Source organism: Lissotriton vulgaris, chromosome 9 (assembly GCF_964263255.1).
Source record: "Lissotriton vulgaris chromosome 9, aLisVul1.2, whole genome shotgun sequence".
NCBI lineage: Eukaryota > Metazoa > Chordata > Amphibia > Caudata > Salamandridae > Lissotriton > Lissotriton vulgaris.
In genome coordinates, this window is record NC_141697.1 from 434,570,141 (window position 1) to 434,589,252 (window position 19,112).

The 19,112-nt window shown below is 45.8% G+C and overlaps 2 protein-coding genes across 6 annotated transcripts in view; one reads left to right on the plus strand and one right to left on the minus strand.

Annotated features, from left to right (window-relative positions):
• ZFYVE21 (zinc finger FYVE-type containing 21) overlaps positions 1–1,840 on the plus strand; it is a 293,833-nt gene extending 291,993 nt beyond the window's left edge. For both annotated transcript variants that reach the window (XM_086937883.1, XM_086937882.1), the window contains one exon: positions 927–1,840. In XM_086937883.1, the coding sequence (XP_086794009.1) occupies positions 927–962 (36 nt within the window). In that variant the 3' untranslated portion in view covers positions 963–1,840. The remainder of the gene's footprint in view (positions 1–926) is intronic.
• Positions 1,841–1,904: 64 nt separating this feature from the next.
• The window catches only part of PPP1R13B (protein phosphatase 1 regulatory subunit 13B), a 427,185-nt gene continuing 409,977 nt past the window's right edge, over positions 1,905–19,112 (minus strand). For all 4 annotated transcript variants that reach the window (XM_086937879.1, XM_086937878.1, XM_086937880.1 and 1 more), the window contains one exon: positions 1,905–4,027. In XM_086937879.1, the coding sequence (XP_086794005.1) occupies positions 3,986–4,027 (42 nt within the window). In that variant the 3' untranslated portion in view covers positions 1,905–3,985. The remainder of the gene's footprint in view (positions 4,028–19,112) is intronic.

Sequence of the window (19,112 nt, forward strand, 5' to 3'; positions counted from 1 at the left end):
ACTCTTCCGAAAAGAGTCCTGCTTTTCCTAGGGGGCTCACCTGGACACAAAACAATGCAAGGCATTCTTGTCTCACCAGTAGCTTTCTACATGGAGCTTAACTTGCTGTGGCAGTATTGATGGCATTCTCCTGGCATGTAGAATGTTGGGCAGGTGGCTACATTTTTACCCAAAGCGTATACAACTAGAGCAAGCCTACATTTAACTAGTAAGTTTTGTACAACCCCTTTGTCTCATCATTTCCTGTACTTAATTTCTGTAGAATCTAGCCACAAGTCTGAGAATGGGGATAGAGCCAGGATTATATTGCCTCAATAAGAAATTAGTCTAAGACTGTTTCCCCATTATCACTGCTATTTCAACCAACTCAATCACTATAATGTATGGCTCAACTGAATAACAAAACACAAAATTCATGTGGCTCACCGGTGTAACTACCTCCAATTGCACTGTGCAGATGGTAGATTCAAAAATACAGTACGACTTTCCAGCAAAGGTCTGTTAAACCAAATTTAATAGTTTTATTTTTGTTTTCCCTATCCATCCTGTTCTTGAGTAAGAAAGGCTTCCGGCTTTTATCACAACAACAAACTTAGTCATAAAAGAAGATACTTCATTTAAAAAATCATTGGCTTCTTTTTAACGCACTCACTTTTCAAACAGTTGTTGTGTATTATAAGGAATTAGATGCTATACCAAATACGATTTTGTACTAACTTTATTGTTAGTGTATTATGCAGTCCTAGGGCTACTATCTAAATACTAGTTATTTTCAATTTTCTCAGATGACTTGCAGTTCTGTATTTGAAGAAAATCAATGGTAATTTGAATTTCACATCTGTAAAACAATGTAATGTGTTATTTAGCATTCTCATTAAAGAAATTACTGTATTTACTTATTTTGCATCTTTCTTTTTCCCTTAAAGGCAGCAAAACTGCTTTATGAATCTCGGGACCAGTAAGTACAGCTCTTCCAATGAAACATGAAAACCTCCGAGACCAGCTCCAATATACCTGCCATTGTTTGTGCTGTCATTTTGACATATTTGGTATATTAGGCTGTTTATCCTAATCTCTATATTACATATGCGATTAAGTATGTAACCCAGGCAAACACAGTTGGTTATTTTGGTACAGTTAGTATTCACCTACTTAGTGTGCAATATTTATATATTTTATTACTGCTTTAAATTTAGTCTCATTTAAGGTTTTTGTAAACCTTAATATTTTCAATCTTGTAAAAAGCCTATATAATGTGCACTACTGCTAAAATATAGCACAATTTATTTTTTGTATGTAAGCTGTTGTAATTTGTGGGGTTTGCAATACAGCTAACCAAGCAAGAATTCTAGTTCCATCTTTTGTGCACACAGATTATCTTTTGGTTAGCAATCTCAGGTTTGGCTACAAAGATGTACCTGTAAACTATTTGCCTTAGACACCTTTTATAGAAATCATGTTTTTGGACTTATATTGACACACAATAGGGTTAACAGATTTGCATCACACTAAACGAACTACACACAAAGATGTATTCATTCTCAAAAATAGAGATTGTGAACTATTTTTCTTTGTATTAATGTTTCAAGTTGTCACTTTAAGGTATTCTTTGAACATACAGTATTTTTAAGTATAAAGGATTGTTTAAAGTATGAATTTAAAATAGTATTTACGTTTACTACTTTTTATTGTATTAATAGTTAATGCATACAAATAGCTTAAATCAAGCCTCTGTATAGATATTTGATAATGTTGTATGGCATGCCATCTTTTCTTAACCATAAATTGGGGGTTGCTACCTATTTATATATAACGGTACAATAAACCACTTTGACATATACCTTGATGTTCTGGTATTTTATTTGAGTGATTTGGTATAATGGAAATAATAAGACACACTGTAATGCCGTAGTCACATTTTTATTGTGCACATTTACATCTTCTGCATTAGCTGTGGCTTGTACAGTAGGCTCTATAAAAGTAACCATTTAGTCACATTCAAGTTATTTAACAAATCTTTACTTTCAATTATCAAACATAGGTAATTCATGCTAACTTGCAGTACAAGGTACAGCACAGCATAAAATGATACTGTATATAAATTATACAAATAACTTGTACATGGAAAAACAAATGGCCTACATCTGTGGGAGAAAACCAAGTTCCAAACACAATCACAATATCTGCAGGAATAACAAAACAATACTGCAAGTGTATAAAATAATGTATGTAAATCCAGAGAAGTGCTTTTTTTTCTTTTTTACAAATAAAAATTACAATGTAGTGGTGAACTTAATTAAAATAAATTATTGCATTCCTTGCTTGATGCATACTTATAAACGATCCTCGTACATTAGTTCTCGATCTCCCGCCAACAATTTTTCTATCATCCTTAATCATTTACTCCCTAAAACACCTTATTTTCATAGTCATGAACACATTCCCATTCTCTACAACTTACACCAGCTAACTGCATAACATTAGAATAGTATCATCTATGCTTTAGCACAAAACAATTGTGATGGCACAGTAGTAAGCAGAGATGATGCATCCGTGCAGTTATCAGTTTTCACAATGTCAGTATACAGTATTTCAGAATTCAAATTGGGTATTACGAAAATGTAAATGCAGTCTTATATTTTATTTTAATGAGCCGCTTATGAACAATTTAGTATTTTGGTTCCTATCTTTGCACTGCTTTCTTTTCCCCAAACAGAGTGACAAAATTTAGAAAAGCAGTAAGCAAGTTATGTCCGTACCTTAGACAGGCAGTTAATACAGTGCACTGAGTACTCGTGTGTCCATACTTAATATTTACTCACCGAATTTAAGCTATATTTAAACACCCCCAAAGTAATACATATATTTGATAGTTACAACTGTTTGTTATCAAAGTGCAAAAGTAACACTAACATTAAAAGAGTAGTTGTACGGTGTGGAGTTTCAATGCACACAAAAAAAACAGTTCAGTTGGAAATAAAACTTTCATTTACTTTTTTTAAATGAAAATTTGTTTTACAAAATTATGAAAACTGATAACTTTAACTCTGCTTAAGAATGTTTCAAGTGTGTTCATTGCACCTTTAATCTCTGGGGGTGTGTGTATATATATTTTAGAAGCAACCAGGTATATCTGCATGTACGTTTTCTGTTAAATCCATATAGGTAGGTTACTTTCTTTTCTTTGGTTTATCATAGTATCTGCAAGAGTTTAGTTTGAGCATTCATACTATAGGTGTAACGCATCAGTCCTTCTGGCATAACAATTTCTTTCAAACAAATTGTTTGCTTCAGACAGCTAACTTTCTCAACTATTGCACATTCATTCAATTAGACATACAAACTCCCTTCAGTAGTTTCAAACATATTTGTAAAAGCACATTAGTGCTGCATCTTGAATAGCAACATAAATTACAAATTGTGACCTTTCAAAAAAATGGAGAATCTTTTTTGAAAAGATTTGTTTACTCCCATTCTTGTTTTGACCCAAAGGTAATTTTAATGGCAATTTGAGGACAGCACAACAAATTACTTTAACAAAGGGAATCTGATATTCCAGTATTGCCTCTAAGAATTTCTTGTCCTAGAAGTTGTGTATTTTGTTTTTGCAGCATATCTGCAAAACACCCACAAAAGTGACAGTGTTAGGACATTTGTTGCAGTTTTATATTTTTACATTTTAATAATAATTATTTACATAAAAGGAATCTACATGTGTTAATATTTTAGAACACAAGTTTTTTCCAGATTTGGCATATGAAAATATTGGCAGACAGGAAAATGCACGCATCTCCCGAATTCACTAGTGTTATTAAAGTAGTACAGTCCCAACCTTCTTCTTAACACATGCTGTCCTGAGAATCGTGGGGGAAGCACCATTCTTTAATTTTCTTGATGAAATGTTGTATGGGGAATGTCCAGTGTATGTTTTCTATCCAGTTACTTCCAGGATATTGCACTTCCAAATATGAGAAGAATTTGAAATTTAAGCGAGTGTTCTCTGCCGTGGCTTTATCCTTGGGTACAACTAAAATAAAGACAGTGTTAAAAGATGTGTGAAAACCATGCTGTCAACTTGTAAAAGTACTTAGATCGGTCATATAGGAATTAAGTATGCCAACATTAACGAAAAGGCCATATTACTTTAAGCCACATACAACACCTATAAAGAAATTCTTAGTTTTGTGTTTTTTCATAAAATACATTAATTTGTCTGTGAATCTGTATTTGTTACACTTGCAAGAGGTCAAAGGGAACTCTTTATCATTAACATGGCCGTGTCAGTTCCCATGCGAATAGGGCAGTTCTAAATTCATCAAAGGCTTCTCCATTTTTCAATAAGAATTCGATATCGGGACAAACCCAAAGACCGTACCTATACTATATAGGTGGCACAGTTAAATGTATAACGCATAGAACCAGTTTTTTTTATGGGAGAAATTGTTCATTAAAATGTTCTGCACAGAATGTCTATATATAGAACATTTTCTGCACTTTAAATTTCCCCTATTTAAAATAATGGCTGTATTTTTCAGTTATAATTATGGTAAAGTGTTTACCAGCCCCTGGGAGCAAGATGCCAGCTGTGTGCAAACATGACACTTTGAAATGGGATAAAATTAAACTGAAGAGTTAACTTTGTTTACATGGATTCCATAAAACTCATCATTTACATTTTTTCCCCATTTCCAAATGTCACATTAACAGACCGGTATCTCCAAGTGGCCTGTAGATACAGTGCCATAATTATAACCAGAAAATACAGGCATTCGTTTAAATGGAAGGAATTTTAAGTGGAGAAACTAACGTAATTGGCTTAATTAAAAGTGGAGAAAAACAGTAAGATTTGATGTTTCATAGAAATTTTTATCATTTTAAATTTCTCAGATTTCAAAAAAATGACTTTCAGTTATAAATATTAGCGCAGTGTGTACTGGCCACTGGGAGCAAGAGTTCTGCTTTTTGTAAATGCAACACTTTAAAATGAGAACATTAAAATAAAGAGTTAACTTAACCATTAAGTCAACTTCAGTTTAAAAGCATTAAGAAACATCATTTTGTTCACAGCTCCAGTATTCAGTTTACAAAAAAGGACTTTTATATAGGAGTTAAATACCTCAGTGCTTCAGTTCTTCACCTCTGTGCCCCACCAGTCTGAGTCTTACATCTGCTGATTATTAGGCCCGCTATCTCCAGCCGGAGGATGATAATGTAAAATAAACACAGCCTTCCCTTAACTTGAGAAAGAAAATGTGACCCTGTGCTTATTTAAAAATGAAATCAAGGCTGCGAGCTACTCTGAAGGTGTCTGCAAGCTACTGGTAAGCTCTCAATCGACTTGATAGAGACACCTGCTCTGGCCGATCTTTCAGGCTCATCTAAAAATCCGGCTTGAATTGTCAATCTACCTTAAGAACAAACTCTTACTGGGGTGTGGCTTGTAAGCTGACATTTGCGAACGCGTGAGCCTGTTGCTCCGCAGCAACCCGTAATAAATCCTGATTCAGCACAGCCTGTGGGAAATACCCCTTGACATGCGGCCCTGGCTGGAGTGGCATTCCGGAGTACCCAGAGAAGCGGCCTGAATCTCGGTGGCACCCCACAGACAACAGCAGTGAGGACGACCGAAGCAGTGAGTCCAGGGGCAAGAAGGCAGCTCCAACGTGCAGGAATCGGAGACCTGATTATGTACAGTAGCCTTATCGCTGTGCCCAGGGGAGGTAGGTCTCAAACATCGCTGGAACTGGTAAGGGGCTTTTACACTCACTGCACTGACTGATCAAGACCATGGAGGGGGAGGCCAGGACCTATTGGCTGCAGCCCCCTGGTGCTTTATAGGAGGCGGGGCTTGCCAGGCAGTAAGGCCAGGATCCTGATGTCCTGCAGGTCCCGGCTGCAGGACATAGATGGACAAGCCTAATCCTGTGCTTATAAGGGGAGCACAGCATCTGAAGCTGAGACACCTACCTTATTTAATAAAGTGAGACCTGGGACAGGGTCCCGCTGTGTTTTTGCCTCCTGGCCCCTTTGGATTGTTCCAGAAAGCACTTACCCAGGCAACCTGTAATAAATACACTTTGCAGGAATCTCCTTTGCTATCCCTGTGAAGACCCTAAAGGCAAATTATCCAAGCTGCCCAGAGCCAAGGCATGCTGAGGACTGGTCCTCAATTACTCCTGTGGAACTCCTTACAGCATCTGACCTGGTTACATCTAAACTGTAAATTCCATGAGCTGCTCCTCACTTATCCATGGGTGGGCTATAGAGCCATTTACCCTCTATCATAAGCAGCCCCTCTGTAACACCCTGGCTAGCGGATTACTACTCATTGGCAACAGAGTGACTGTATTATCCAGAACATCTACCATCTCCGGCTGTCTACCATAGATACCGGAGGGTGCCTCACCAATTGATCCGGAGAAAGTCATAATGAAAAAAATCGAGACCTGGATTGGGGTCTCATAGAACTCCTTTAGCCCACACCATTGCTTGTCGAATACCTGCTTGGGCATTCGGGCTCCGCTCCACATCAAAGGCACACTCCTGGGGCAGCTGCTACTCCTAGGCAGAGTGCAAAGCATAGAAAAGGAGAAAGGGACCGCAACAGACCCAACTGGGCAGCCGAATGCATCCAGTATCACTGAATGGCCTGGGGACAACCCTGAGTCCCTCACGTCACTCATAGCACCATAAGGTCTGCCAGGTCTAGAAGAACTGGCCCCTCGACGACAGTTTGTAATTCTGTATTGGATCGTTGCAGTCCAAAGTATCAGCCAGTAATCCAATCTACCTTTTAACATCATATTAGGAGAGCGCCAAAGTCTCAATTCGGATACTTCATTTACGGCTAGCCTTTACTCTTGTCTGGCAACTACACCACAGTCCACAAGAGACTCCGCATGGCCCGTTCATCCCATCTTGCACCCTTGATCGCAACGCACCATGGGTAAAGGCAATGGGGGGAACTCTCGGACAAGGGGGAGGACCCGTCCGAACTCCAACAAAGATCAGAGGCACCACTGACGACGCTGGACCCCTGTGAAGTAGAAACTGACCAACAACCTGGGCATCATTGCAGATACTAAAGCCACACTCCACCAAGGCATCAGTACTAAGTTGGTGGGACTAGGCTTGTTGAGAGCCGAAAATCACAAGCTGGTGGAAAGAGTGAAAGCGGCTGTGGCCACAATTGTGGAGCTGCACCCTGCACAACAAAGTAACTCAGCAGGTCCCAGAACTCACAACTGTGTTCAGACCCTTGAATGGAGAGCGAAGACGCAGAGGGATGAAAGAAGAAACAACATTAGAATTTTGGGACTGCCAGAAGGCGGAGACATGATCTTTTTGAACCCCTGGCTGCATACAGTGGGGGTACCAGAAGGCCTCTTAATGTTTAACACCCTCAAGAGGGCACATAGGGTGCCTGCCCGCCCCCTGCACCCGGTGGTGGCAAGGCTCCTGCATTACAAAGACAGAGATGTTCTTCAAAAAGTAAGGGCAGATGGTCCTTTCAAGGTAGATAACGACATGGCTTTATCTTCCCGGACTACATAGCTGAAGTGCAATGGGCGCGGTGCATCGTTCCTTGAAGTCAAAAAAAGCCCCCAGAGAAGAGAACCTACAGTACTCCCTGATGTTCCCTGCCAGGCTTTCTATCCTGCTGGAAGAGAAGATACACTTCTGTAATAACCCAGAAGAAGCCTGGGAATGGCACTAAGCCTACAAAACTGGGGAGCTCGCAAAAAAGGCGACCACGAACACCACCCCTGAGGATCAACGGATCGGGAAAAGATTGTGGACCAGGCCGCAGCAGAAACTGCCTAAATAAACCGAGCCCAACCCAAACCGAGAAAGAGGGCAGCTGCCTTGCAGGTGGTGGTAGACCCCCTGGAATGAAAATGACTCAGCTTTGGAACGTTATTCTCATTCACCTGGGCACAGGAGATACAGACTCAAGAGACTTCCCAAACAGACAGTATAGCTCTGATGACCATCACCACAAGAACGGCGGACGATCTCAGAACTGGCCTGGGCCACCTGCCGAGAAGATACAAAGCAGTGATCCAGGCGGGAGGAGACTGGATTGGGCCGACGCAAATAGCACTATCCAACACCGACCTGCTAAACGAAAAACATACTAAACGTGCCCCCCCCCCCCCCCCCCCCCCCCCAAGAGGCGCACACCAGAATCTGGATGGTGCCTGCTGTTGACTTTTGACTACTTGTCTGCAGTTCGGGCAGTTGCCAGACTGCTCTGGGGAAATTGGAGTTTGTTTTTTTCAGGGTGTTTACTGGTCCTGTTTTTTGTGCAGGCTTTCAAATTTATGGGAGGAGGGCAGGATGGTGTGGGGGCTGACAAGCCTGAGCACCTTAAGGTTGGTGAATGGCATCCAATTTCTATACATTAAGGATCCAAACATGGAATATTAGGTGGATGGGCTCACCAACAAACAGCACAATATACAGATACCTACACAGACAAAGGATTCAGATTGCACCCCTAAAGGAGACACACCTCACCCACAATGAGGCGGATGGAATATACGTGCCTTACCAGGACCAGGTAGTTGGCAGAGTTTCTCCTGGCTCTTTACCCCACATTGGTGGAGATGCTGTTGCCAGAGGTGACTGTGTCAGTGTGGTTGCACTTCATTGATCATATCCTCTGTTGCCAAATGCTCAGGCGCACCATACAACAGCGGGATTCAGAGACTGGCGAGATCGGGGGATTGGTAAATTAAGGGATTATTCATACTACTCCATTCACCAGCTGCACACAAGAATTGACCTCTTCCTGTGTACACCTGGACTGGGTAGGTCTATCACATAGACCAAATATTTAGGACGCATGCTTTTGGACCATAGCCCCCACCTTTTGACCTTCCCAGCTTTGGGGACATGCTCACTATTACCCATGTGGCCCCTCAATCCGCTAATGTTAGAAGACACTTGCAGTAGGAAAACCATAGGTACATCAATTGACACCTATTTTGCCACTAACACCAAGACGTCATCCACAAAGCTGATGGAATGGGAGGCGTTTAAAGTGGTGATGAGGGAACACTCGAAGCGTATGCTGTATCACCAGGAACTACAACGACTGCGGTGCTAGGACTATAAGGGTTACCTTACTCAGGTCCAAGGGCAGGATGGGAAAACCTGCTACACTATTGGCATGGCTCATAAAGCCCGAACTTTGTTGATACCCGATTACGCAAATCCAATCACACACTTGGACCCCAATCCACCACCGAGGCAATAAACTACCAATTCTGCCTCTACTACAAAACCCTCTATAAAACACCCGCCCTGATATCACTCGGCACACAGGAGGGATTCCTGGAAAGGTTGCTGCTTCAGCCACTAGACCCGCAAGCGAGGGAAGTGTTGGGAGGCCCGGTGACCGCATAAGAGATGCATGTGACAATTAAGAGCATGGCCACCGGGAAAACCCCAGGACCAGATGGCCTCCCTGAAGATTTCTACTTGTACTATGTTACAGCATTGGTTCCCTGCCTACAGGTACAATATGGCGAGTCACTGAGGCTTGGGTATCTCCCTTTATCCACACCGGATGCCTTGGTGGTCCCACTCCCTAAGAAAACCATAGAGGCGCAGGTTACAGACTTTCGACCACACTCCATGCTTATCATTGACTTCAAAATCGAAAGCAAGATCCTAGCCCTCCGTTATTGCTATATATGCCTACCTTAGTCCAAGCAGACCAGAATTGTTTTATATCTACCTGAATCACATCATACAACCTACGTAGACTGTACTCCGTGATGCTCCACCCTACTATAAGACAATCACCACAGGCCTCCCTTTTATTAATTGACCATGAAAAGGCTTTTGATACAGTTAGATAGGACAACCTGCTTCAGACAATGAGCCAGATGGGGCTGGGAAAGGGCCTGTTGAAATGGGCATCACTGCTGTATGAACGCCCAATGGCCAGAACTAGCGTGATGGAAGGGCTGCACGGCCAGGGTAGGAGGAACCCCCTTGTCTACCCCAATCCTACCTTTAGCCGGTTTGCCACCTGGCATCCCACAGACAACACTAAGCATCTCACAAACAGTACTGTCTCCGGAACAATTGAAAGCTGAGACCGAAGATGGTCTGGTAATGGTAGGTGACTGGTATCAACAGGTAGACCGGTCACCCTTTAAGGAACTAGTTGAAGATTTCTTCCTCCCACCTGGTCAATTCCTGTTATACGACGAAGTGGTAATTCATACCTTCAGAGAGCTATGGGGAGGGTACTGTGAAGAACGCAAGACCCATGCAGTTCTGCACTCAGTTCTTACATTGGGGAGTGCACCACCAGGTAAAATGGTTCTATATCACTATCATAGATGGCCCGCACACCTTTAACAAAATTAAAAACAGATGGGAAACCATTCTGGATAGGGAAATCATGGTCCCGGAAAGGGGCAGGATTCTCGCATACCCAAAAAGGTTTCACATAACACTAGACTAAAGTACACTCAAACTATACTCATATGACTTATATGACTCCCCCCAAACTTACGATTTTATATGGAGGGGAAGAACGTAAATGCCAGAGATGTGATCACCAGGATGCAGATTTCATACATATGACTTAGGGATGTGCTGCTATGCATAGGTTCTGGGAGGAGGTGTTGCAATCGGCGGGGATGGCAGAGGAGCTTCTGAGAGGGACACAGGTGTGACTTGGCACATTGATGGAGGACCCTGCCCAGCATCTCCCTCAGAGCCTCGCGTCGTTCCTTTCACAGACGGCTCGGTACCCTCACAGCACCCTGGCCAGCGGCGGTGAAGTATTTGCAGTCTCGGCCCTTCAGCGCTTAGGAGCGGGGGGGAGGGGGCTGATCAGTGCAGCGCTGGCGGAAAGATGTACCTATCAGACACCAGGAGGGCAGCAGACACGCAGGCAATGACAGCTCATTAATGACAAGGGGCAGACAGGAGGCAAGGGCAAAGGTTGGGTCCCAGCCTCACTTCAGTGGTCGTGGAAAGGGACCCCTGCACAGCGTTTGCCCTCTCAGCATGAAGCGCCAACCCTCCTAGGTTCCAGGGGCTGGGTCAAGGTCACTCTCACCAGCTTTCCAAAAGGAGTAGTCCGCTTAATGCGTTGACACACTGGGGCGTTGTTCTCTCTGATCTTCTCTAAGACAGGGCCAGATCAACGGGAAGGAGGGCAGCACCCTCAGACCAACCCGCAGCCCCTAGGAGCAGTCAAATTAGCATGTGACACAATCCCCCTGACGCTGTAGTCCGCACTCCAGCCAGCCCAGCAGTGTGACAAAATGGCTGCCCAGTATCCTCCCTTATATAGCCTGGGCCCAGATCACTAGAGTGAACCGGAAGGTTCTGGAACCCCCTAATGCTATCTTATAGGCTAGAGCTCTGAGGTAATTTCTGGCAGGCTACCATTTTAGAAAGGCGCACCTGCACCTCAGCACTGATTGGCAGTGGGGAGGCGCCCGGAGACCTAAGGCCACATGAAAAATTGGTGGGAAAAAAGATGTGAGGCTGAAAAGAGACAAAAAATAGGGGGAGACCACCCAAAAGCTGACAGGTCTAACACCCCGATCTTGCCGTTACTGGGGACCCCAAGAAGAAGGTTGGGCACATCGGAGGAAGTATTGACAGCCTGGCATGCGGCTGACTTACACACTTTGGATGATCTGTATAGGGACGGTGCGCTGTTAACATTTGAGGAGTTGGTTGGAGAGGCTGAGTTGCCAGCAGGTGCAGGAGGTCGGCCGTAGTCTGGAGGTGGCTGACGACTGTCTGGGGTGAGCACGCCTTCAACCAGTCGTCGAGGTAGGGATGGACTGAAACCCCTAACCTGCGCAGATGAGCTGCGACCACCGCCATCACTTTCGTGAACACCCGTGGGGAGCTGGTAAGGCCGAATGGGAGCACGGTACACTGAAAGTGCTTGTGGCCTACCGTGAACCGCAGGTAGCGCCGGTGAGCCGGAAGGACGGGGATGTGAAAATATGCGTCCTGCAAGTCCAACGCTACCATCCAGTCTCCCGGGTTCAGGGCAGCTAAGACCTGAGCCAAAGTCAGCATCTTGAACTTCTCCTTCCGGAGGAAGCCGTTGACGTTCCTTAGGCCCAAGATAGGGCATAGGCCCCCTTTGCCCTTCTTGGGAACCAGAAAGTAGTGGGTGTAACAACCACGTCCTACTTCTGGCCCAGGAATGCGATCAATGGCCCCCTTGGCCAAGAGGGCAGAAACTTCCTCTTGCAGAAGTTGCAAGTGATCCCCCGACACGCGGTGGTACTGCGGTGGCATGGCTGGAGGTGTCGCCTCGAAGGGGAGGGAGTAGCTCCTAAGGACAATTTGCAGCACCCACCTGCCCGATGTGATGGTGCGCCAGTGGAGGAGTTGATGGCGAACCCGGCCCCCCACTGGCATCAAATGGGCCTGAAAGCTCTGACTAGGAAGGCTTTGAGGCGGATGCTCCGGAGGTGGATGTGGACTGGCCGCGCCGTTGTCCCCTGTTACCGCCGTGACGGTAACCACGTCCGCCACCGCGCTGAATGTTAGTCTGCGGCCCGTGGCTGGCAGGACGTGTGAGAGCACCCCTTCCGTGGCCACGAAATGAGAGCTGGGCAGAAGATTGCGGACGTGGGCCGACAGGCCCAAGGACTTGGCCGTAGCCCTGGAATCCTTGAAGCGTTCCAGCGCATGATCTGCCTTGCCACCTAAGAGGTGGCTGCCATCGAACAGCATGTCCATAAGGGTGTTTTGGACATAGTCCGAAAGTTGGCGGACCTCAGCCAGGCGTGGCGGCGAACCGCCACAGACGTGGAAATCGCTCTTCCTAGCGAGTCCGTGGTATCCAGTTCACATTGTATAGAGTACTGCGCTGCGTCTCTTCCCTCCTTGAGGACTTGAGCGAGTTTCGCCCGTGCTCCCTCCGGGCACTCAGGCAGCACGGCAGCAACCGTATCCCACAACGAGTGGGTGTAACGGCCCTAGAGGCACGCGGTGTTGACCGACCGCAATCCCAAACTAAGAGAGGAGAACATCTGCTTTCCAAACTGTTCATACCTCTTGGATTCCCGATCTGGTGGTGCCGCCGGGAATGCGGATTGGAAAGTAGAGGCCTGGATAACCAGGCTCTCCGGAGTGGGGTGGTTGGACAAGAAACTGGGGTAGCCCGGGGCTGGGCGATGGTGCCTAGCAACGTTCCTATCTACAGTGGGACCCGTAGTGGGCCTGGACCAAGTGCTAAACAGGACGTCCGTGAGAGCCTCATTAAACGGCAGTAGAGGCTCTGGGGAGCTTGCCTGCAGTTTAAGGACCTCTGTGAGGATGTTAGACCTCACTGTTGTGACTGGGAGCTCAAGAGCCAAGGCCTTGGCTGCCCCCATCAGCACCACACTATAAGCAGCCCCCTACTCCGTAGCCACGGTAGGAGGGGAGACAAAACCAGTGTCTGGGGAGGTCTTCCCCTAGTTCCTGTGTCCAGTCCTGAAAGACTGGCACTCACGTGCCAGGGGGTCATCAGCCCCCCCCCCCCCTCCGTCGTCCATCTCCTGAAAATCAGGTGTAAAGGATGGACCCAGATCCTCGAAGTACTCCGCTTCGACCGGCGCCGAATTCGCCGACGACGGATCCAGACCGAGGGGTAGACCAGGGACGGCGTCGTGCGGGGACGCCACCGACGCCGTCGTCGTCTGGGTCGTAAAGTCGACCAGCGGAGACCCGGAACCGGATCCAGCGGGACCTTGCGGCATCGGGACCAAAGTTGCTGACGGTGCCGGGGCCGAAGCACCCGGCCCGCTTGGGCTCCAAGTCGGGACGCTTGGCCCGAAGGCGCCGCGGAACCCGACTGAGGACAGCGTCTATCTCCTCAGGCGCTGCGTTCTGCCCAGGGACCGGCAGGTATGGAGCAGAGCCGTGTGGGCGGTGTCACCCGAACCCCCGGCCGCATCGCAAGAGCGTCGGGGGGAGTCAGGAGAGCGATGTCGCCTCTGACTTCTTGTGCCTCTTACCTGAGGACTTGGAGCCCGACGAGTGATGTAACTCACCGAGCTGTGATGACTCCGGCCCCGCGACTGGTCCCTCGACCTCCTTCCGGACCGGGACCTCGAGCGGCACGGGGCTGACTGCCAGAGCTCGAGGCGCTTACGGGACCGCTCCCGCCTAGCCTTCGACGTCAAGGCCCGACAGTTGGGGCACGACTTGTCATCGTGGTGGGGCCCCAGGCAATGAAGGCACCGGCGATGGGGGTCGGTAACAGACATCAGTCGGTTGAAGTCGGCACAGGGCTTGAACCCGGGCATCCCTACCTGCACCGATGGAATCGTAGACTCGAAACGGATCCAAAAAGGGTAAAAAAAAGTTTAGTCAAAAAGTGACTAAAGGGTACTACTTTCTCCGGACCTGCGCTTGCTGGCGTGGAAAAAAGAATAACTGACATCAGCGCGCGAGGGCGGCGGCTAGGTACTCCGACGTCATCCCGGCGCAGACGAGGAGCCACAGACTATGCCTACTGACACGCAGGGGTACTGCTACGCAAAATTTTCCGGATCCAGCCTGACACCTGGGGATATTCTAAGGTAAGGAATCTAATACTAACCTGTTTCTTTCAGATCTGGAAATCAAAGGGTTGGCCTGTAATAGACATGAGGAACAGAGATGTGACCCACTGGGCTGGAGCTGAGGGCAGAGTCTTTGTCCGGGAAGAGAAGAGGGAACTCAGAAAAAGTCCCATCGCTGAATTATGGAGGGAGGTCCTGGTGACCTGGGAGAACCCGGAGCAGGGACAGAGTGACGAAGTGAAGGAAAGTGACACCCCAATCAGTTGACTAACAACCTAAGTTGTTCATAAATCAGCCATTAGTTGAACAGTGATCCGATGGTTGGGTAAACATAGAAATGATACACAGTCACCACAAAACTAGGGCACAGGCAGAGCCCACATGCATACACTTCCTCACGGATGAGGTATGGTATGGTTGTGTCCGACATTACATATCTGTGTGCGGGCTCCCCCTTGCCCCATCTCTTCACACATTACCCTCCCCAACATTCTACGTGACGATCAATGATACAGACTAACAGTCGTGGCCTGCTGCATAATCAGTTGAATAATTGTTGTTTTGGTTATTTTTTTGTTTGTTTTATACAAACTGAATGCTGTATATCCGTAGACCCTCCACTCAGATCTGTATACATGCAGACTAGGTTTGACCCTCCTTCAACTGCATACAATAGTATATATTAAAATGTTATATCATTGGAGAACCTACATTTAAGCTGGTTGGCACTATCACACCAATAGTCTGTGTATTCTGAACCGGGGTGGTAGCATGTATCACATAACAATACACATCTATAAATGTAACTTTTAGATTTGCTATATTCCAACTGGTGTGCTTTGTATTGATATGCTGGAATATTTCTGCACACGATGTACCAAATGGCAAATGAAAAGATGTTATAAAATGTTTTTGGTTTTTTAAAAGGAACAGACCCTTATTTTTTGACCAGTTGGGATATCCATGACCTATTTTCCTTTTCAGGAAACCCCACAACACAGTCAAACATTAACCCAAAAGATAGTTAACTTTTGTGAGAATGAGCCTTAGAGTACATACAAGAAAATGTGTTACTTATCTGTAACTGCAGGTCTCCAGTATTGGTACTTTTACAGTTTTACATGCTTGAATCATTTCCCATAGAAGAAGTGGGAGTCCCACGGTACCATAGTAAAGGAGGATGTAATAGTACCATAGGCTATAATAGCAATGAAAAGTCATTTTAACAGCCTATCTATGTCCTTTAAAAAAAAAAAAAAAGTATCAAAACTGAATTATAACCATTCAGACAACAGCACCCTCTCAAACAATCCAAACAGAGGCTGAGTCCCTCAGATGTTCGGCACATGTGGGAATAAATAATCCCGATCTATGAGAGGAACCTCCATGGGAAGGAGGATGGGTCACATGTGAATCTATGAACGACCCCAATACTGGAGAACTGCGGTTACAAGTAACACATTTTATTCTCTAGTATTACATCTTTCATAAATTCACATGCTTGAATCAAAATAGCAAGCCGTATTGTAGTTATACACACACACACATACACCATCCTCAAGGGTACTTTTAAGTGTTTGTGTGTGTAACAGTTTAGTACATATCCATACAAAAGTATCTATAAAATGTTTGAACAGCTTAAAGTAAATAATGTATATTGGAATAGACAATAATGCAGTATCCAACGTTACGATACACAAATCCATATCGCTTATCTTTACAGAGGCTCCCCTCACTGGAACAGATCATGCAAAACCGCTTATCCATAGGCTACATCGCTTTTTTGCACTGTATTTGGGAACTAGTGCTGCGTGAACATTTGGGTACTTTTTCTAGTTGCAGAACAGCATATCTTCCAGTGAGGCACCTGCAAAGGGAGCAGATAAGGTAGATACTGCCCTTGTGGAGTGTGTCTTCGCTGTAGTTAAGTGTGGTTTCCCAGCTTTGCTATGACAGAATTGTATGGCGGCAGATGTCCCTATGGCGATGGTAGCTTTTGTAACTGCTGTCCGTTTTTGAGAGAGTCCGTAAGAGACTCACAGCTGATCTGATTTTCTGAATTGATTGGTACTCAATATCTAAGGCCTGATGATACCTTTTCGCTGGAGATTGCAAATTTGGAAAGAAAGTGACCAGTGTAATAGGTTTATTGAGATGAAATTGAGATGGAACCTTGGGGATGAAATTTGGGTTTGTCCTGACAAACACAGAAATGAAGCGCAAGAAAGGTTCCTGAATTGTAAAAGTTTGAATTTCACAGACTCTTCTGGTAGACGTGAGAGCCAACAACAGAGAAACCTTTAAGGTGAGAATTTTTAGATCTGCCTTGTGAATGGGTCCGAATGGCAACTTGATAAGCTGTGAAAGAACCACATTGAGATGCCACTGTGGCAGAGGTGCCTTTACTTAAGAGAAAGTTCTTACAGTCTCTTAATGAATTGTTTAACTAACCTAGTCGAAGGATAGATGGGGTTACAAAATGGTGGCGCGCTCAGAGTTCTCCTCCGAGTCTAGGGGTGTGGGCATACTCATTAAGAAGCATTTCCCACTCATAATACAACAGACAAGAATAGACTACCAGGGCCGCTTTACGGCTGTTACCTGCCAATGGGAAAGGAAATTGTTTAATGTAGTCTTAGTCTACATCCCACCATCCTTTCACGCAATAGCACATCCTGCCCTACTGCATTTTTGCTTGCTCTACCGGTTGCGATGATGGTAATTGGAGGTGACTTTAATGATATAGTGGACGGCACTATAGACAGATAACCCATTAAACCAAATGCACCGAGCGGTCACCGTATGAGTGGGCTAATAGAGGCCTTGGGACTCACAGACGCATGGAGATATAGGCCCCCAAACACAAAACAATACACCTTTCACTCAGGGGTTCACAACAGTCTCAAGCGCATTGATTACTTCCTTCTCTCCGCGGACGGCCTCGGGGGTGGTGGTGTAGAGATGGACATTCGCCCTAGGGGTATATCAGATCACTCACCAATACTACTGTCCTACTCACGCCATCTGACTATCAGGGGCCGCATTTTTTCCATTCACCCAAGTTATTTGTATGTACCTGAGGTGCTAAAGGGACTTAAAGAAACCACAAAAAAATGTTTTCAAGACAACGCAGGGTTGGTGGAATCACCCAGCATTCTATGGGAGGCCCACAAAGCGGTTGCACGTGGACAGGCTATGGCCTCTATCACTGGGTACAAAAGGGTGAAACGGGCGGAACTGGATGGTATAGAATCGGACCAGATACTGCTACAGCTCAGCATGCAGTACACCCGACGCCCCATACCGCACAGAGGGTGCGCCTTAAACAGAGTGAATTTGTGGCGTATCAGAGAGAAATGATCACTGCTAGACTTCAGGCCACGCGCCACAGGGTGTATGAGCTTGGGGACAAGGCGGGCAAATTGTTAGCCTGCTAGATAAAAAGGAGAAAGCAGATAGGGTGACTGCACAGTTACGTACGTCCAAGGGCACCCTAGTAACTTCTCCCAGCGATATAGTGGCAACTTTGGCCGACCATCTGGAACAGGTATACGCCTCGCGCTCAACATTTACAATTGAGGAAGCACATGGGTACATTAAAGATATCGCCATGCTAAAACTCATACCAGAGTCGGCACTACTTTAAGAAGACGACCTATCAGTTGAGGAAGTGCAGACGGCTATTGGCTCTCTAGCGTCCGGTAAAGCAGTGGGGCCAAACGGGTTCCCAATCAAACTTTATAAGCAAAACGTGCATTTGACTGCCCCCTTTTTCTTGAATATGTTTCAAGACAGTCTCCAGGCGGGAGAACTGCACGCAATCAGCGGGTAGCTACAATCATAACGATCCATAAGCCGGGCAAACCACCGGCGGACTGCAGTTGTTACCGCCCAATATCTTTGATCAATGCTGAATCTAAAAAACTGGCCAATCTGCTGACGTTGCGATTGACTCCCCATTTATCGTCTCTAATACATCCCAACCAGTCCGGGTTCATGCCCTAGCGAAGCACAGAACTCAACTTGCGGCGATTACATGCGGTGTTGGCTCGGAGGTCCTCCATTCGGGAACCCGCAGTCATTCTCTCACTCGACGCCAGTATGGCATTCAATATGGTACTTATTTGCTGCGTTGCAACACTTGGGCTTCGGCCGAAAGTTCTGTGCCTGGATTAGTCTGTTATATAATAACCTGCTGGCACATGTGGTGGCCAATGGGCCATCTCAAGCGACTTCCCGCTATCCCGAGGGACACGACAGGGGTGCCCGCTATCCCCCTTGTTATTTGCGCTGGCTCTAGAACCGCTGGGGGCGTGGATTAGATGGGAGCCCTCCATTTGTGGGCTTCGATGGACTGACACCTCGGAAGATCGCATATCATTATATGCAGATGATGTGTTGTTGTATTTAACCTCCCCTAGAAAATCCATCATGGAACTCCTGAATGTGTGCGAGAAATTTGGTAGGGTGTCAATGTACACTATTAATTGGTCCAAGTCCGTCCTTTATGTGCTGTCCGGTCCGCCTTTAAATATCAACGAGAGAGGTAGGGCTCGAGTC